The sequence below is a fragment of the Leptinotarsa decemlineata genome, unplaced genomic scaffold (assembly GCF_025532065.1).
Source record: "Leptinotarsa decemlineata unplaced genomic scaffold, Ldec_3_MD MMD2_tig00002159_RagTag_RagTag, whole genome shotgun sequence".
NCBI classification, from domain to species: domain Eukaryota; kingdom Metazoa; phylum Arthropoda; class Insecta; order Coleoptera; family Chrysomelidae; genus Leptinotarsa; species Leptinotarsa decemlineata.
Window position 1 is genome coordinate 4,148,185 of NW_027412574.1, and position 20,976 is coordinate 4,169,160.

Below are 20,976 nucleotides of genomic sequence, written 5' to 3' on the forward strand. Positions count from 1 at the left end.
TATCTTGTGAAATTTTCGATCCACTTCCACTCTATTCCAAATGGTACTGATTAATTTTTCTTATTCACCATTTTTCATCATTGAGAAAATTGTAGATGATACCAGAGTCCAGATCTCAGATCTGATACCAGGTAGCGCTGTTTCGTTCTGTCATAGATTTCATCCGTGATACTAGGCTGGATAATGAATGCAACGTTTCAACTCAATAACAAGGAAAAACCTGAATTAGAAATGTTGATGAAGACTCCTTACAAAGACACCTTTCAGGGAATCGAAAAAACCCAAAATATGAATATCAACGATAACTAAAGCTAATCTTTTGTAGATCCAAGTGTTGACATCGATCTTTGAAAAAGAAACCGCTTTCTGAATCTCTCTCCCCTGACAAAGATATAGAATTTGCTAGCCTTCTGGATACTTAAAAACTGAATATCAGTACGTATGGAAATATATGTTTTTGAAATTATTGAGATTATTCTGTCAGATATAATTAGACGCATATATTACTTTTTCGATAAAGCGATTTTCTATTGCTCCCAAAAATATTGAATTGAAATAATGAATTACGAAAGTAAGAAACAGGACACCGTGATAATTAGTAAAACAGGCTCAATCATTGTGGAGAATTTGGTAGAGCCAACATTTTCATAAAATCTAGACATCCATCAGTGGTAGCAACAGCGACACTTCATTTTAAGAAAATAGAACATATCACTACTGGATATTACTTTCGTAAGGTACCATAATAAACAAATTATAAAACAGCTCAACATCCAAAGCTTCTGGTCCTGTCAACGTTCTCTAAACATTTCCTATTCAACCAAATTCATTTTAAAAGCCGCATATCAGCGTATTTCTTAACATTTGTTATATTTTCAATCATCTATATGGTTCTTGATATAGAACTTTAACAGGCGAGCTTTTTTTATATGTAACCTTACTTTGGAATAGTGCAACCAGCTGTGTAATTTCAATACAGAACAATTTCTGTTTTAAAATCATCTTCGTTTCGCTGCTCCTCTTGATTCAGTTGCCAACCGCCTCCTGGACAATTTTTAACAGAAACTCTACCTGCTCCCCGGCTACCGAGGTGCTGCCAGCGTTGCTGTTGGCGTCTACATCCTTTCTGCTGTAATCCGTCTCTGGGTTTCTACGAATCTTCATTAGGGTCTGTGCTCAAGCACATGAGGGTGGACATGAAATTTGCTCGATTTTTTCAGCATAAAAACTATTACTGGTTTTCTACTTCTTCATATTTATACAAAACAATGTGTGGAATTTTGATTTTGTTTTTGTCATATTTGATAGTTTGATCAGATTTTTCAATATATCAACAATGTACCTAAGAGATATCATGTAACTCGGTTTTTCTTTCTCACTCACATTTGCTCCTGCACTTTTTGAACCAATAAGTTTTTCAAACTCAGTAGAAAATGCACTGGTACCTTCAAAGTCTTTAAATTTAAATTTTTCTAAATTATTTTATAGTGCAGTGAATCCTTCAAGTATATCTCATTCGACGTCCCTTTGTACTTAATAAACTGTAACTGATCATTTGAAATCTCACTGAAGATTATGTTCATGGCCTTCAAGTCTTTTTCAATTCATACCTCTTCTCGGTCGGTTGTTGTTCATTTTGGCAACAATTTCACAATTTTTCACTTTGGAGTCATCATCATTTTTCTTTTCGAGCAGTCGTATTTTCTGTTGAAAACAACCATGCTCAACCATGCTCTGATACCATGTTGAAGTATGAAATATGCAGATGTTGAACGAAAGGCACTTTTTGTAGAAAAAATCAGAGTTGGGTATTTTCACCTTCCACATTAACATATTTCACATTTCAAAACCCCTTTGAAATCTATAGAAGCCGTTTGAAAATAAAGCGAACCGAACAAAAAACTGCAGGTTCATTAGATTTTTTCCAATTCTGAAGGCGAAGGATGATTTTAGTATCTTTATTATTTGCTAGCTCTTTTTCATTGATAAGTAAAATTATTGAATACGATAAGTTATTTATTGATAGAACTTTTTTTTTTGTGAAAAATACTTTTAATTCACGCAGTAACTTATCTGGGCGAACTAAAAGGTTTGTCTTTTCTACAGCTGTATAAAGTCCTCCATTAAAAATTTTTTTTGATTCTGGTTATGAAATATTAGGATTGAATAAAATTCTATCATTCGCTTTTATGCTCACTTCGCTACTATAATACATGTTTGGCCAAAGAAGGAGAAAGTAGATACATATTCAAGTATACCATCAGCTCTCGATGCACATCTATAACTAAAGAAAATTTAATCTTGAAAAAACTCAGAGAGATTATCAGAAATATATCAAAAGTTCATCCTTATAAATGTCAGCAATTTTTGATGTCAAAACTCAATTTGAACTTTCTTTAGTATTGCTCAAATAAATGAAGGTTTCTAGGGCCAAATATTACAAAAAACTTTGATAGTGTGAAATATCAACGAAAGCTATATACTCATACATATTAAAGCTTTTCTATTCTATATTGCAGCAAAAAAGTATACACCTCTGTATTCCTATTAGATTATATTTTATTTTTTTTCCTTACATGTTTTTACGTTTAAATTAATAGTTGTTTTCTATCTTGTGAATATGTAGGCGAATTGTTGTTAGCTATACATATATACATTTTTATATCTTGAAATTTTACCATTTTATATTATTATATTGTCTTAATTTATTTGTTTAGCCCTTCACAAGCTTGCTCAGGGGGTCTTTTTTGCGTTTATTTCTACTTCAAATTGTATACTTCAATTACTGTCAAAAATTAAGATATATTTGTAGGAATAAATTTCATTATTGTTAAAGGGAAACCTTCTATAAAGAAGTATTCGATTGACTAGGCCTGCTTACTATGAACTATGAATGAAATAATATGTGTAATAGGTGACTTCTTTCTTTTATGTAAATTCATGATCACTTTATTGAAATGAATGGAAACACTTTTGTCAAATTTCCACTAGTTATTTTATTTTCACGACCGGATTCGGGTTTTATCCCATTATCAATATTGAAAACTAACTAACACGTTTAAAATCTAAAAACGTGGTTAAATAAGAAGTTTCTAGGTAAGCTGGAGGTAAATACACAGATGTGCCAACTATAAAAATTATAGAAACTATCGAGGTTGTTAAACTTATAAATTCAAGAGTGGAGGCCTACATAAATCGAGTTGCTCGTTTAGGGTTATATATTTCAGGTTTTTAATTGATTTATGAATTTCCATGGCTTCCAACAAATTCATTTTCTTCCATTTATTACATGTGTGTAGGATTTTAAGATTATCTTTACTTATCTTGCCTTTTGACTCTTGCAGATGTTCATATATTGTAGATTTTTTATCCAAACAGACATGTTCACGGAGCCTTACGTCGAAATTTCTAATGGTTTGGCCTGTATATACTGCATTCCCCACACTATTCTGTATATACCTCTAGTTTGGGTTTTGCATTGAACATAATTTTGTCTAAATTATTGTTACTCATGAAAGCTGTTGTTACTTTGTATTTAGAAAAGTGATTTTGAATAGTACCTGAGTAATTAAGGCAACTATATAGAAGAACTTTTGTACGTCTTTCTGAAACAGTCAGCTTTAAAAGATCGACGGTTATCATTGGGAGGCCTGCAACGGTACGAACAGTTCAAATTGAAGAAGCTGTTTTAAATGAGAATGAAGTAAATCCTCATAACAGTACTCGGAAAATAGCTGAAGAATTGAATATCACCCATGTCACAGTGTGGCAGATTTTCAGAGCCCAGTAGCTATATCTCTATCACATGCAACGTGTGCAAGCTCTATTGCCCAGAGATTTGCCTGTAAGATTAGCTTTTTCTAGGTAATTGGTTACGTGGTAAAATAAGAAGAAATCCAGGTTTTCTAAGTCGAATATTGTTTACAGCTGAATCTTGTTTTTCTCGCAATTCAATTATTTATTAACTTCCACACAATCACATTTGGGATGAAAAAAATCCACACGCCTTAATAGAAAATAATTTTCAAGAACAGTTTTCTTTAAATATTTGGGTTGGAATTGTCGGTTACCATCTCATTGGTCCTCACTTCCTTCCACCTAGACTTAATGGAGAAAATGAAGAGTACCGAAGGTTTTTAGAATTCGTTTTACCTAGACTTTTAGAAGAAATTCCATTCATGAAAAAATTCCGTATGTGGTACATGCACGATGGTGCTCCACCACACTTTATTGTAGTAGCACGGCAATTTTTGGATGAAAATTACCATAATCGCTGGATTTGGAGAGCAGGCTCACACCCATGGCTACCTCGCTCGCCCGAAATGAGTCCCTCAGATTATTTTCTCTGGGGACACCTTCAAGCGTTGGTATACATAACTCCTATTCAAAGTGAAGAGAATATACGGAATAAAATCATTAATTCATGAGACATAATAAAAAATACGCCAGGTATTTTCAGAAGAGTGCGAAATTCAATGATGCCGTGGCTAGACGGTTGTATTGAAGCCGAAGGAGGCCATTTCCAACACTTAATTCAGTGCAATTCGTTAGTCCAGATGTTAATGTTATTTAATATTTGTTGTTATTGTTACATAATTATCCAATAAATATCCAATACGAAGAAATAATAAAAATTGCACAAAAATCAGTGGCGTACATTTTTAAGTCAAAAATATTCGTTCAAATCCCGCTCAAGACGCCACTGGACTTGATAAATTGAATCACTTTCGGGCTAAATTAGCTCCTTAATGTTATAAATACCATTGCCAAATTACAACAAAATTAGGTATCTTGGGAGCGAAGGATTTGCGGACCCATGTTTATATGAACAATTCGTCTTAAAATTATCTAAAGAATCGTCTGTTAAATTTATGGTACATACTTAATTAACACCCTGTATTTATATGTATACTGTATCTCCGATATTTGGGTATAATTCACTTATAAGCGTTTTATGAGTTTTATCCGATATTATATTTTCTATTGAAGAAACTGGTACCTGATTGTTTACCACAATTCATTTAATTATTTTTAGTTCTTCCTGGAAGTTCTTTTCAGGTGTAGGGTTGCGATAGCTCTGTGTATCATTGAACTAAAGGCGAATAATTTATGTGAGATTGGATGAAGGATCAAAGGGAATTGTACCTCCCCATCCAGCTTACCTACAAACTCCCTATATAACCACGTTTTCAGATTTCAAATGTATTAGTAAGTTTTTATACTCGATAATGGGATGAAACACGAAACCGATAGTAAAAATAAAATAACTAGTGGAAATTAGACAAAAGTGTTTTCATTCATTTCATTAAAAACAAAATATAAATATAAACTCCCTAAACAACACTTTTCAAGAACTGGTGTCCTTTTCGTGACTACTTTACCAAACGATTGGGATCCAACGTAAGTCACTAGTTTCGTATAGGCACCGCTCTCGGAACTTACTAAGGATGCTCGCACTGTGCACATGCATCTCAATGATAAAACATTTTCAAGATAATCTATTTGGCATTGGAAATTGACATTGATTTCTGAAAATTGTATGGGGCTAGTTGAAAATATACATTTAAATAACGTGGTATAATCTATTTTATTATATCAGCAATTTCCAATAAGATATTCGCCACTTAAGAAAGGCGGAAATGCAAGAACATGGTTATTAGATGTATTCATATATCAATTTCAAACTGAGATTTGGATATTATGCACTAGTCTGGATGGGTGGAACATTGTAAACGACTGCATATATCATAAAGACAGATTTCCACCAAACGGACAAAACCACGATAAAACAGCAACTGAGTCGATTTCGACAAAAAAAAAAAACTTGAGTTGTCAAGTTGTGAAACATTGTGAAAACTCTGTGTTGCGGGCGATTGTTTTTGTCAACAACGAAATGTCCCATCGGCAGGTGGAAATATTTGTTTGTGATTTTGTAAATTTATTTATGTATCGTTTATTTAGCACAAGCTAATGCAGTTACAATATTAGTCTTAATCTAGGTTAAAAATTTAAATGTCACAATTAAAATTTAAAATTTAAAATCATGTACATTGAAACATATAAATAAAAACAGCACAATAAATAAAATAAAAAGAAGAAAAAAAAACTGTATTAGCAGGTTCCTATACTAAACACTTTGTAGGTCTAAAAGGTGCACTTTTAATTTTCTTTTAAATATATTTAGAGAGGTAGCATTCTTAATATCCTCCGGTATTTCGTTGAATGCTTGAACTCCTTTAATGAAAACTGTATTATTTGAATTGACATTACTAGTCTGACGTATATGAAAGTTATTGCGACTTCTTGTATTGTATTCATGATATTCAAAGTTATACTTTAATTTGTCACGTAGATATACAGGAACATCACCAGTTTTAATTTTAAAAATAAATATTAATGCTAAATAACGAAAGTAATTTTTTACTGATAACCATTTTAATGTATTCAACATTAATGTTATATGTGTTCTTCTATCACAAGATAATATTACTCTCATTCCTCTATTTTGAAGTTTCTGAAGTCTTCCAATTTCATTTTGGTTTAGTAAGTACAAGATGGTTCCACAATAAGTAAAATGAGGCAAAATCAAGCTATTATACAAAAGTAAAAGCGACCATTGGTTTAAGTGCTTAGATTGCCTACTTAAGTAATTAATTTTGAATGCTATTGTTTTAATAATATATGAAGCATGTTCCTTAAAAAACATTCTATTATCTACAATTACACCCAAATATTTAATTTTTCTTACTAACTCAATTTTATCATTTGATATTTTAATATTGTAATTATATTTTTTGAAGTCATGGTACTGCTTGTCATTTCCTATAATCATGAATTTTGTTTTATTTTTATTAATAGAGTTCGATATGTAAAAACGGTCAACAACAACAAGCAAGTTCACTGTTTTGTATTGGTGTATGACTTCATGTGACATTATTACTTCATTTGAAGTGTTACCCTGTAGCGGAAATACATTTCAATGAACACAGTTCTGCATTCATTCCTAAGTCATCATTTATCAAATTTGCCATAATTTTATTCCTTCCCTAATCTATTCGTCTTCTTCAATGATCTTATACAGTTTTATGTTTTTCTGGCTTATGCTTCTCTCGCCCCAAAAATTCGATTATAAAAAACCGAAGGCCATTATATATGTTTAGGAAGGCATGATGAAAACTGTTCGAATACTGGAAACCAGGGCCGTCGCCATGGGGGGGATGGGGGGAGCCTCCCCCCATTCGACTTGGGAAAAAGTTGGGAAGGGAAGATAGAAAGAAATAATAGTAAAACAATGAATAAAAATTGAAAAAATAAAAATTAGAGAAAACAAAGGGAGAGGTAACAAGGAAAGGGAAAAAACCAAGACAAGGTTGGGATTTCTCAACATGCATAACTTGGTGATCCTATACTTTGAAATTCTGGGTTGTTTGAAAATTTTAAAAAAGTTTAATTTCTCCCAAGTAAGAGAATAGTTGAACAGTCCACAAATTGTGAAGTGACAATTTTACAAAATTCCCAACTTTTCGCTGTTTATTCGACTTGGAAAAGTTGAGAAAATTAGGGCCGTGAAGATTGAAAAAATAATAGTAGAAAACAATAAGCACAATATTATTTAAGTGTTGTTTCCTTTCATTTATATTGAATATTCCTATACATGGTGGATATGGTGGAAGACCAAGGACCTTGGTCCAAAGTAGAATTATTCCTAGTATTATTTTTATAATTACCAAAGTTTATTTTTGTTTGTGCATACCCTTACGGGCATAAGCATTCAGCCAATCTTTGGATAGCTAAGTAAGAAAATTAATATATTATAGTAGTAACTAATCCCACGGCTTTCATTTTTTCGAAAGTTGGGAAATTTTGCTGGCGGGGTTGGGAAAATTTGGATTCCCTCCCCCCCTGGTATTTCTTTTCGCTACGGCCCTGCTGGAAACGACAAAAAACATTTCATAAAACACGCGACTCATACTAGTTTCTGTCTGTTTGGTGGAACTTGAGATTCGAAACTAATAAAACAAGTTTTCGTTTCTGTTTTCGAAAACGAAACTAGTCACAAGCGAGTCTATTTGGTGGAAATCCGCCTAAACATAAAAAATTGAAAAATTCACCAATGTACCACTTAGGAACCTGCAAGAGGTACTGCAACATTTTCCAATTATACATCTGACTCATTGGGGGAATATCATACCTCACAATAAATTATCTTATCACATTTCCCAAAACAAACTACTCATGAAGTGTAGATAACCTGAACGTTACTTATCGCTTCCTAGCAGTAAAAAATGTAATCAGTTTCATTTCAGTTCATTAACGTGAGTCATAATGTATGGAGAAATGTTCTTTTTGTTATTGTTACTTTATAATTCAGAAGAAAAACCTGAAAGGATAGATTGTCCAGAATACTGTGTATGTGATTTGTTTGAGAATTTAAGGAGAGCAACATGTCAATATAAAAAACTGTATTCTATAGAAATCAATGTGCCGTCTCGAGTTCAGATTTTGGATTTATCTCACAATCATATTAGTGAATTGGGTATGAACGTATTTTTGGTGAGTACCAAATGCACCAATTGTCTCTTTCCATTCATAACAAATCTATATCATATTATCCCATTCTTAAATTTGTCATGTCAGTAGAATATGACAATGAATGTTTTTGTCTAGAAAATCATCTAATTTACATAATTCAATACCTTATTTACTCAGAATGCGAATTAGCTTATCCAAGTCAGAAAAAAAGGACAGTTTTCAAAGCACTATGATTTGCAACTAGTTAAAATTTGTTATTCCGTTAACCAGCTGTCGCCCCCTTAGGAACGACAACTCTCAAAAGTCGAAACTTGCGAGCTAAGGACTAACGAGATCCTACCTTTTGAAGTGTGATTCCTGACACGTGTTGGACGATAGGAAGTGAAAATAGATCGTCCGGCCTTGCGGTTCGAACCACCGGTTCGCACAGTGGTCGACTTAATGAGTGGAGCAAAGCACCTACATCAACCCACCAGGCTACCGTCTCTAGCGTGAAACAATTATTTAAATTTAACATAAACATAAATCTAATATGATTCAAAATCTATGAAAAAAACAAGCGCTCGAATGACAAACAAATAGTCATCTTTCGGAGGAATAGTCCAGTCATCATCCGAAAACGATTGTGAATACTAACAATCCAAACTTCGGTACTTGGTTTGAAATCTTTTTTGAAGTGATAACTTCTTATGGGAGGGTGAACCGGTTGATAACGTAACGCATAACGCATATTGGACGATGAAAATCCGAACTTGTAAAATTCACTATGAAATGTCAACCACTTTCAAACAAACCATAAAAAAAGTACTACAATTCATCAAATATATCTACATTTTCTTAATGAAAGGTGAAAAACTGGGAGCCATATTTCCATTAGAGGTTATTATTTTAACGTGAGTTTTATTATTCAGCGATAGTGATTCAATATACGTTGGCCAATTTTGCTAAAAATATATTTTGCTTTGAATGAAGACACTTTTCCATAATTCAGCATACTCACTCATCTATAACTGTCAATATCAAATTGGTTCACTAACAATTATTCTTAAAGAGATTTATGTTCTCCAAACAACCGCTGTCAACTTTTAGAATCTGTACCTACTAGTAGTTTTCAATAATTACCCATTGAGTTGAAAAAAATCTTGTATTTAGAAATATAATCAAAGAATAGATAGTAATGAAATAATTTTTTTCATTATAAAATGATTTTCACCAAGAAATGTTGATCCATGTTTCTCAGAAATGTATATCCAAACACTAGGACTGCAACGCTCTTCTCGACGCGCCTTTCTTCATTCAATGTGGCGTCTTCAGACGCCACGGTTTACTCCTCATCGATAATGTTTATTAAAAACTCAAATAGAGACATAAAAAAATGAACAAATAATTCACGTAATAAAACACGAGGTTCAATTCAGACGATGAATCACTCAATTATTCTTTCAATCAACCCTATATACATAGGAAAATTCACTTATCTTACTTGCTTATTTGCATGATTATTGATTCACAAAAGAGATAGTTTTTCTTTCGTGGCAGTGTATCTCGTTTTATTCACTCCGGAAAATTGTAGATAGGACAGAGCTGATAACTGAAACTCTGTTATATCCCAAATTGAGGTTATATGCATCAATTCCAATTTTTCTGTACGAACAAGATGTAGTTTCACTGAAAACAATTTTATGGAACAAGACTCCAGAGCAGGTACAATTGTTCTATAATACATTCACCAAATGATATGCAGGTTTGACAAATTGATGGATATATCTTTCAAATCCTAGGACAACCACAGTAAGCAACCAGTAGCACCAGTGATTCATCTGAAACTTTTATGGTTGCAAAAAATGCCGCTTGATTCATCACAGCTGATCATCAACTACATTTCCTATTTTTATTTGCATCATTACCAATGTTGGACGAAAACATGATTTCCAAGTCCCTGCGTGTCGTATGCCTAAAATATATACTACAAAATTGGAAACTTTCGATGAAATGTAATGTAAAGATAAAAAAGAGGGCTTACAATTGAATCACGACATCTAACACTTTCAAATAGACATCTTGTTGACGATCATCAATATATGATTTATTATTTGCAAATTCAATGCTAGAGAAACTAATATGAATTACTAACATCTGATGCCAATTGAAATTGAGGTCATCAAAGGCTCTACTGGAATTAAAAATGTATTTTTGGTGTTTTTATTTAAATCACCGTCAATGAATAAAGCAATTGTAAAGGTAAACGCTCTATGAAATCAAGACTAAATCTGAAATAATTTCCAAAAATGCTCTCAATGTGTTCTTCTAATTGTTTTCATTAGCTTTTTCTCTAGTACTATTGATATTAGATATCAATGATTAATTGATGTTCTGAATTCTATAGGTATGGCTTTTATAGCAACCCTTTCACAATTGTTTTCTTTCAAACAGAAAGATAAACATTTGTTAAACAGAAATTAATAATTGAATATTCGAAAATTCCAATGATTTCAGAATTCGGAAAGTCTTTATATACAGGTGTCTTTGTACACATATATATGTCATTGTAAATCTGAAAATGAGCTTGCTATTTAATTTCTTCGCATCTACTATAAATCTTGCCCCTAGTTACTAGTCCCTGGTTGCAACTTTGTCATTTGCTATTGGCTGAAGTTGTGGAAATTTAATTTTTTTGGAAAGAAACGTTTTGGCTTCCAAAGAGAGGACGGAAGCAATCCGTCCTTTCCGATTATGTAAAGAAGTAACTTTAAGACACAAACTGGAAGAAAAAGCCCAATCGAAACAGTTATTTTCATATAAACTTTGAATTGCACGAAAGAAAAATACTTTTGAAACAATTACTTTTATATGAACGCTGAATTATACGAAAAATACATTCGTAATGGAACCAAAGATATCATTCACAGGAATCCTACACAATATAATGAATGAAAGAAGTGAAATTTCACACACATGGAACACTGTCATTCTCACTGCTAAACATCCGATGTTTCGCTGTAAGACACTTGCCTTATCAGCTCTTCAGTAACAAATACGGATAACATTATAAGGAAAAACACTCACTTCGTTCATAAAATTACGACCTTTTCTCACAGAATGACTTGAATCCACCCATGTCCTCGATGACAGTACGTAAATAACATTCATTCGCTTATTTGATTGAATCCCAGCCATAGGAATCTTGTTAAAATTGCATGATCTACATATCTTTGTATAGTGATTTTTGAAATTGATTACTTTCTTCCTTTCTTTAGAAGATTCCCACATTTTTTTTATCAAGATGGAGAAGTAGAAGACCAAAAACTTTCTTTCCCAAAAATTAATTTCTCCTAAAAATATATCATTTCAATTTGGATTTTTGAGTATTTGAAGATATATTGAAAGTAGTTTCGGCTAGATAAAGAATTTCAACTGTATCCATATATGTATATTGATCTGGTTACCAACCGATTTGAAATATATCTGTCTTACATTTTTCGAAATGTATGCATTTTCGAACGGTTAATATGAATACAGTTATAATGCACCGTGGATCTAAACAAGATTGGAATAAGATGGAGACAGCTACAATATTTTTTCCAAAAAAACTTTTTTTTCAGGAATTGAAGCTGTCGGAGTTGAAACTTCTGAATTTATCCAGCAACAAAATCAACCAAATCCATCTATATGGTTTCGAAGGTTTGGATAAATTAAAATCTTTAGATTTATCGTTCAATATAGTTCAATATTTCAATGAGCAATGGTTCATGAGCTTGAAGTCTCTGGAGGAATTATATTTGCGCGGCAACAACTTGCAATCCATCAATTCTGAGCCTAAAATAAATATGAAACATTTGAAGGTGAGTGAATATATTCAAATTGGATTTTTTAAACAGTTGTATATTTCCAGATTCTTGACATTAGTTCAAGTAAAATAGAGAATTTGCAAAGTGGAGTATTCGCATATATTCCAAATTTGGAATTCCTAGATATCTCCAACAATTTCTTGGTACACCTGGATTCTGACGTAATCAGTTCGTTGCCCAAACTGAAGACATTCATAGCTGAAGGCAATTCTTTTTATTGTGAGGAAGCGGCCATTGAGAACCTCAAAAACTATACAATCGCAAACGGTATTACTTACCGAGACTCATGTCGAGTGATTGATACAACAAATGAAAAAATAGAGAAGTTCCAAAGAATGGTTAGTTTAGATAATAGTATACCTGGAAAAAATGAATGGATTTATGACGATGATAGTGATACACAAACAGAAAACAGTATAGTCCAACAATGTCCTGAAGGACGACTTGAAGCTACTGAAGAAGTTATTAAAACGACTTTGATAAAAATAATTACTTTTTATCCATCAGTTATTCTCGTGTCAATTTTTATGTCTGGATTAGTTATAGGTAAGTATCCTGATATCTCTTTATATTTACAAGTGAATTACAATCAACTTCCGCAAAAATTGTATTCATAGATGATCTTATTAGGGGGACCATCTATAGGTTGAGTAACCAATAATTGAATCTAGATTCGTACTCAAACTCTTCCTCTGTTATATTAAGCGGAAAAATTAACAAAAGTATGGGTAAATATTTCACAATTGAATGTTTGTTCAAAATTGCGGGATATTTCAACTTCGTGCTTGGGGTTAGTTGTAACATCTATTGTAAGAAGTAACAATAATGAAAACGAGAATATAATACCTTCGATCCTGTATTTTTTATTTATTAATAGCAAAAATGATTTCTTCCAGTATAATATAATTTTTATCGAAATCAACTTCTCAATCAATCAACATAACAATTGAATCTTCACTACTTTTCTCATTTTGTCACATAAAATATCAACATGGCACTTCAAAATTACAATAAAATACATACAATAATAAACTACTAGTAATTATATCTTTCTGATACCTTAATTGTTACAAAGTATTTCAAACAATAGTCAACCCTTGGATAAGTATTTTTCATTAAGTTCAGTCTTCATTTGAGTTACAGTTGATATGAACGAAAGAATAGTGTCTCCTATTACACATCCAACATTTGCCCACATCTCATAACTATACATTCAACCTAACCGCCTTTTATTTAAATTACTATATGGTTAACTACAAACTTAACGATACCATCCTTCAGATTCAGAATCTAAAAACAAAACTCTTCTCAACTCTTTCTAATACGTCTTTGAATTTCTTCGATTCACCCTGTCCTTTTCTTTTTCCTTTTTCTTTCACTCTTGCTTTACTCTTAACTTTATTACATTAACTACACCTCACGATTTGATATCCACAAACATTATTTGAAATATATATCACGACATGTTTCGCTAACACAGTAGCTTTATCAAAGGTGATTTGAATACTACAAGTTGCTTCTTATACTAATATTTATATACTACAGGTAACCATAATTGAGACTACCTCCAATAAATTACCTAAACCTCTACCTCTTCAATTATGATAACCTGAAGCATATTACCTCACTTCTACATCAATAATAACTCTTTCTCGGTTTTTCTAAGAAAACATGTTCAATAATGGTGATCTATTCAAATCTATTCAAATTTTTAAATTTATTACTGCTTCCAAATAATTCAGTTTCAAACTTTTATTTTCTATGTGTAAAATTTCGAACTCTTCGTTAAAGATATGATTTTCTTCTGAAAGATGATTTGATTATGTTGAACTTGTTTTCTTATTTACATAGCTCATATGATGTTCCTGGATGCGATTCCTAAATGTTCTGCCAGTTTGACCAATATATACTTTAGAACACGTTCCACACTTCAATTTATATACTCCTGATTTCTCAAATTTGGATATTTCATCTTTATTATTTTCAACTAACTTTCCCAACGTATTACTTTTTCTATATGCAATTTTATTATCTTGTTTCCTCAAAAATCGTGAGGTGTGGTTTATGAAATTACTAGGGGTCTTCATTAAGTAACGGCCGAATCAATCAGAAACAAAAATCTTAACTTTATCATTTTTTCTGTATTTTCTTCATCTCTTTTTCGTAGTCCATTCGTAAAACTTACTTTTTAGGGGTATCAATCAAAACACTATATTTCCTCTTGTGTCTGCTAACTGTTTTTATTTTGGTAAAGGCGTTTTTGGTAAAGGTTTAAATTTTGATGGCGAAAAATTTCTTGTACATCTGAATAACTCGGAGTTGACCTATATGGGGGTGGGTTGTAATATGTTACAACAAGCCCCAATATTTTGTTGCAACTAACCCCATAGTGTGATTCTTGAAATTCATTGGGTAATATAACTTTTCAATTATTCAAGTAAGTTTAAGAGCTGTCACCCAACATCAGATATAGATACATTTGAATGTGAATGAAAACACAAGAATTCCAAAGTAATGAAACGCGCACATATCCACTGACTGCGCCGTCTGGTGGGATAATGATTGTGACGACATGCGGCGTTTTCTGGCACTCATGTATTCAAAACGTATTCGTCTGTGATTCAAATACATTCATTCTTGCGTTGAAACGACATGACTGGAAACGTATTCATCATGATTCAAAACTAGCGTGAGGTTGGTTTTGAAACGAAATTTGACATTACCTTACGTCAGTTGTCAGTTTGTGCTTTATTTTGATCACAATTTTGATCGTTATAGTTTATAAAGTACTAATAACTTTCCATCAAATAAGCTGTAAGGATGTACAAAATAAAGCTAATCGAAATTAGAGACGCTTGAAAAGTTTGTATCTATTATGGAATTTGACATCTGACATAAATTGAATCATTCCATTCTGGCGAATCTTATTATTATTGACGTTTTTAAATACACGCTCGAATAAGATTAAACGCCAGAAAACACGTATGATGTAGCGGGATATAAACGTAATATTCATTCATGGAAATACGTTGAAAACGTTTGTTCTCGAAGAAAATATTTTGTTACTTCTTACCCCTGCTACAAGCCCCTTGTTTCCCTACTTAAATTTTATACCAAACATCCTTTTCATAAAAAAAAAATACTTTAGCTCTCTTTTCAACTTTCTCAAATTGAATAGTTCATTGCAAGAATATATATGGACTGTACAAAAGTTATAAATTATTTTCCAACTGAAATTTACTTTAGCGGTGTTACCAGTCTAACACCTGTATATGAAATAAATGGGTAACATTTTTGAGGGATTTTTCAAATCATTTTTTGAGTTATTAATTATACCTGAATGATGCAAAAACTGCAATAATTAATGATTCTCAATGAATTTCACTAGTTCAGTTTTGTAATGTTATCTTGATTGAAATACGAACTACTATTTGAAATATTAATTTTAATATCTGAAATATTATTCAGGTTAGGTATAGAAAACTCCCAAATGGAATGAAAGATAATTGAATTATATATTGTTCAGATCAAAAAAATACAATACATATATACAAATATATTTGAAATAACAAAGTTATTTCTGTCTGAAATTATAAAAGAGTAACAATGATTTTTTAACATTCTGTATAATGATGAGAAACAGTTTTTATCTAAATTAATAATTTAAAACCTCTTTCATGTTTGGTCAAAATTCGAAGGGATGATTTCTATACATTTCGATGTTATTTAGTTACCAATTATACCCAACATTTTCATAAAAAAATCAATAACTCGAGAACGGTTGAAGTTAGCTACATAGTACCTCATATGATATCAGTAGTTGTTTACAGCTGATTCTCGGCCTCCCCCCACCACTATGACGTATTAATTGCTTTTTTTATTGGTTGTTGTTTGGTGAAGTTTTTTTGTTGTGCAGTGAAGTCAAGGCGTTGTGACCTTGAAGTGTCTGGTGCATGGATCGTTCAGATTTTTTTTTCATATGAGATTTTGTGTGTTTATGTGTGTGTGTGTGTGTGTAGGAGAATGCACGGTACAGGGTTTCATCATGTGCTTGTTTGTCTATGTACAAACATACGTCTGCATACTTCGAAGATCCTCCAAGTAATAAATGCTCCATCGGTGTGAGGGTACCAACTTAGTAGTGGAGTGACGTCACAGCAATAACCGTTCAACGGCTAGAGAGCGACATGTTCACTCCACGACGTGTGGCAGAGTAATGCGTATTCATCGGTCTGCCCTCACCTCTCCCGAAGCGATGAAGGTTCGCTCTAGCCCCGCTATCGATGGTGACACAACGGCAGCCGAGGACCGTTTGCCTAGCGTCTACCCTCTCCGAGACCGCAACGACCACTGCTTGCTCGTATATCGACATCTGTTATCGCATTCAGTTGGGAGGTAATCTTGGCGCATGTAGTTGAGAAGTGGGGTTGGCTATGACGTCTTGACGGGTCCTATCAGAGTGTATTTAAGAAGCGTACGAGTGTTGGCTATGTCAGTTTACATCAAGTGAGTTAGTGAGAACTATTATATAAAATGTATTCCTGTGACTGTGGTAAATCTTTCACTCGTAGTGATAATCTTCGTCGGCATCAGCTCCAGAGTTGCCAAGGAGGGCCTGCAGTGAAACGGGTGAGAGTGGATAATGCAACACCTATGTATACGTGCAATTGTTGTAATGTGACAATTCCTATGAGCCAAGTGAATTCTCACCGAAGAACCATGAGTCATAAAAATAATGCATGTGTTCAATTGTCTGACGGTGTTCAAATTATAACGAATGCATTCAATTGCCGCATTGCTACATACAGGGTGGAGAGTTCGATTGTAACCAGTGACTACATGTCATTTTTCAATAAGATTAGGCAGAAGGTCATTGAATTACTGGAATCAGCCATCAGGATCCATAAAAGCATCAAGGTGAATATGGAAGTTTTTGGGAATTATATTCTTCAGACTGATGATTCGAGGGACACGAAGTCATTTAATTCCCAAAATAAAATAGTGGACCAATCTTCAGATTTGAATGCTGTTTTTGATGGATTCCGTGATGTAATTGTGGCTCAAACGACTGAGTTCCAGGATCGTGACTCAGGTATTTATTTTTTAAAAATTTCAATAAGATTGAATAGTAATATTTTTTTTTATAATTCAGGTTGGACTTGTGAAAAAATATTGTTTCTCGAGGTCAACATTAATAAATACAGTCCACTGGAAGGACGTTCATATGTGAAGCTGCCTCAATGTATTCAATGGAAGAAAGCTGTTGTGAATGTTCGTAATGAAGATCAATATTGTTTTGCTTGGGCTATAACATCAGCATTATATCCTGCAGATAGTCGAGTGTCCGAACTTACGTCATATCCACATTTTTCCACTGTTTTAGATGTCACAGGTATGGATTTTCCGGTTAAAGTTAATAATAAGAGTATCGAAATATTCGAAGATAGGAATGATATTTCAATTAATGTTTACGGTTTAGAGAGTACATTTGAGAAGGGTAAAATGAAGTATGAAGTGATTGGTCCATTGCGATACTCACAGAGAAGACTCCGGAGACATGTCAATTTGTTGTTTATAACTGATGACTCCGGTAATGGTCACTATTGTTGGATCAAAGATCTTTCAAGATTAGTTTCTAATCAACTATCAGCTCATAGACAGAAAAAATATTTTTGTGACGGATGTTTGATATATTTTTCTGATGAGAGATTGCTTTTACGTCATAATATGTATGATTGTAATCACATTAGTACCACAACACCAACTACTAATTTAAAGATCAATAAATATGGTAGAATGGTTGCGGAAAATAAACTAATGTTTGAAAACTTTGAGAGGCAAATGAGGGTGCCATTTGTAGTGTATGCTGATTTTGAATCAGTGCTTAAACCGATTCATGTGAATGAGCCAAATCCTGGAAGTTCATACACGATTAAAACATTCAAACATGCCCCATATTCATTTGCTTATTTGATAAAGTGTTCATATAATGATGATTTGACAAAATTTGTTACATATAGGGGTGTAGATGCAGCTCAGAAATTTGTGAGTAGCATTGAAGATGATTTGAAAGAGATACATGAAAATCATCTCAGAAACCCTAAACCAATGGATACACAAACTGTCGAAGAAGAAGAACAGTTTGTTGCAGCCAGAACTTGTGGTATATGTAATAAAGCATTTACTGATGGTGACGTCAAAGTAAGAGATCATTGTCATGTCACAGGAAAGAAAAGATCACATGCCGCTCACTCGAAATGTAATTTAGATTTCAAAATACCAAACTTCATACCTATCATTTTTCATAATTTAAGTGGTTATGATTGTCATTTATTCATAAAAGAATTGTATAGGAATAAAGAGAAAGTTGATGTTATCCCGCAAACTAAAGAGAAATATATATCTTTCACGAAGCATCTCTTTACACACAGCTATACCGATAAAGATGGTGTGGTTAGGAAGAATTATCTCAAAATGAGATTTATCGATAGTTATAAATTTATGACTAATTCGTTGGAGAAGTTGGGTGCAAACTTGACCTCCGATCAATGTTTGGAGATGCACAAACATTTCCCACAAATTGAGAAATTCAATTTGATGAGACAGAAAGGTGTATTTCCATATAGTTTTGTTGATGACATTGACAAATTGAATTATCCATTACTTCCGACAAAAAATCAGTTTTATGACACACTCAATTGTGAACATATATCGGAAACTGATTATGATAGGGCTAGAAATGTTTGGAATTTATTCGAGTGTCAGAATTTGGGGGAATACTCTGATTTGTATTTGAAGTCGGATGTATTGCTACTATGTGATATTTTTGAAAATTTCCGCACCACAAGTTTAGAGATATATAACTTAGATCCGGCACAATATTACACTGCACCTGGATTATCATGGGATGCCATGTTGAAGTTCACTAATGTTGAATTGGAATTACTAACTGACATTGATATGATTCACTTTTTTCAAAAAGGTATACGAGGTGGAATTAGTCAATGTAGCGAGAGGAAACATATAGCAAATAATAGATTTTTACCCAATTATAATCCCAATGAACCTTCCACATTCATTACATATTTAGATGCAACAAATCTATACGGTCACAGTATGTCACAACCTCTACCAACAAGTGAATTTACATGGTTGACACCAAATGAAATTCTTAATCTTGATGTGATGGATGTGAGTACTGATAGTCCGTATGGGTATGTATTTGAAGTGGACATTCATTATCCACAAGAGTTGCATGATAAACATTCTGACCTTCCATTTTTAGTCGAAAAAATAATACCACCTCGTACACAATCGAAAATTCCCAAATTAATTCCAAATTTGAATGATAAAAGAAAATATATTGTTCATTATAGGAATCTACAGCAAGCTGTCAAAAATGGATTGATTGTAATGAATACACATAGAGTATTGAAATTCAAACAATCATGCTGGATGAAACCCTATATAGATCTTAATACTGAAATGCGTAATAGGTCTAACAACAAATCTGTTAAAGATTTCTATAAACTAATGAATAATGCGGTGTATGGAAAGACAATGGAGAATGTAGATAATCGAATTGATGTTAGACTCGTTACACATTGGGAAAATATAAAGAAAAATATAGGTGCCAGCACTCTCATAGCCAAACCAAATTTCAAAAATTGTTCAATTTTCACTGATAATTTCGTTGCCATTCAATTGGGTAGAGTGAAGGTTCATTACGATAAACCATTATATTTGGGATTTTCCATATTAGAATTATCTAAAACAGTCATGTATGACTTTTTCTATGGATGCATCAAACAACACTTTGATGAAAATGTCTCTTTACTTTACACAGATACCGACTCGCTCATTCTTAAAGTAAACACAGAAAATTTTTATGAATTCATAAAAACTAACATAAGTAGATTTGATACATCCAATTACAGTATAGTTAACCAATTCAATATTCCAGTAACAAGTTCAGTCTTGGGTAACTTCAAAGATGAATTTCCAAATGATCCAATCATGAGTTTTTATGGTACAGGTGCTAAAGCATATTATGTGAAATCTGTTGATGGTGAATTTAAGAAAGCCAAAGGGGTTAAACGATCTGTAATAAAGAATGAATTGACATGCGAAGATTATCAAAAAATCGTCGAACAAGGTGGTATGATATTCAGAAAGATGAATTCATTTAGAAGCGTGTTACATGATATGTATACTGAATTGAAAAATAAAGTTGCATTATCATATCACGACGATAAACGATTTATCATTCCGAATACTACCCACACTCTTCCTTGGGGTCATAATGATATTGAATTTTATGAAAACGATCCAAATGAGAACATTCGTTGGATAAGTAATATTATTCAACAATCACAATCTCAGGAGACTCCATTGGATCAATTGATTAATTTATTATCTGCCGAGATCAATGATTGAAATATCATTCAATATCTTCAAAACCGGAAAATTCAATATTGATATTTATGTAGCCATTTATAATTAATAATATATGACAGAAGTAATGTGATATTAATGTATTATGTATGTATGTATATGTATTACTGTAATGAATATAAAATGATTAAAATTTTATTTG

General features: G+C 32.6%; 1 protein-coding gene and 1 long non-coding RNA gene across 2 annotated transcripts in view; one reads left to right on the forward strand and one right to left on the reverse strand.

Moving 5' to 3' along the window:
- Positions 1-20,976, reverse strand: part of LOC111507276 (uncharacterized) — an 87,676-nt gene that overhangs the window by 12,379 nt on the left and 54,321 nt on the right. The gene's annotated exons all lie outside the window — the stretch shown is intronic.
- LOC111507275 (uncharacterized) overlaps positions 8,277-20,976 on the forward strand; it is a 30,081-nt gene continuing 17,381 nt past the window's right edge. Inside the window, exons 1-3 of the mRNA XM_074177079.1 lie at positions 8,277-8,553; positions 12,135-12,374; positions 12,425-12,926. Of these exons, the coding sequence (XP_074033180.1) occupies positions 8,326-8,553; positions 12,135-12,374; positions 12,425-12,926 (970 nt within the window). The 5' untranslated portion in view covers positions 8,277-8,325. The remainder of the gene's footprint in view (positions 8,554-12,134; positions 12,375-12,424; positions 12,927-20,976) is intronic.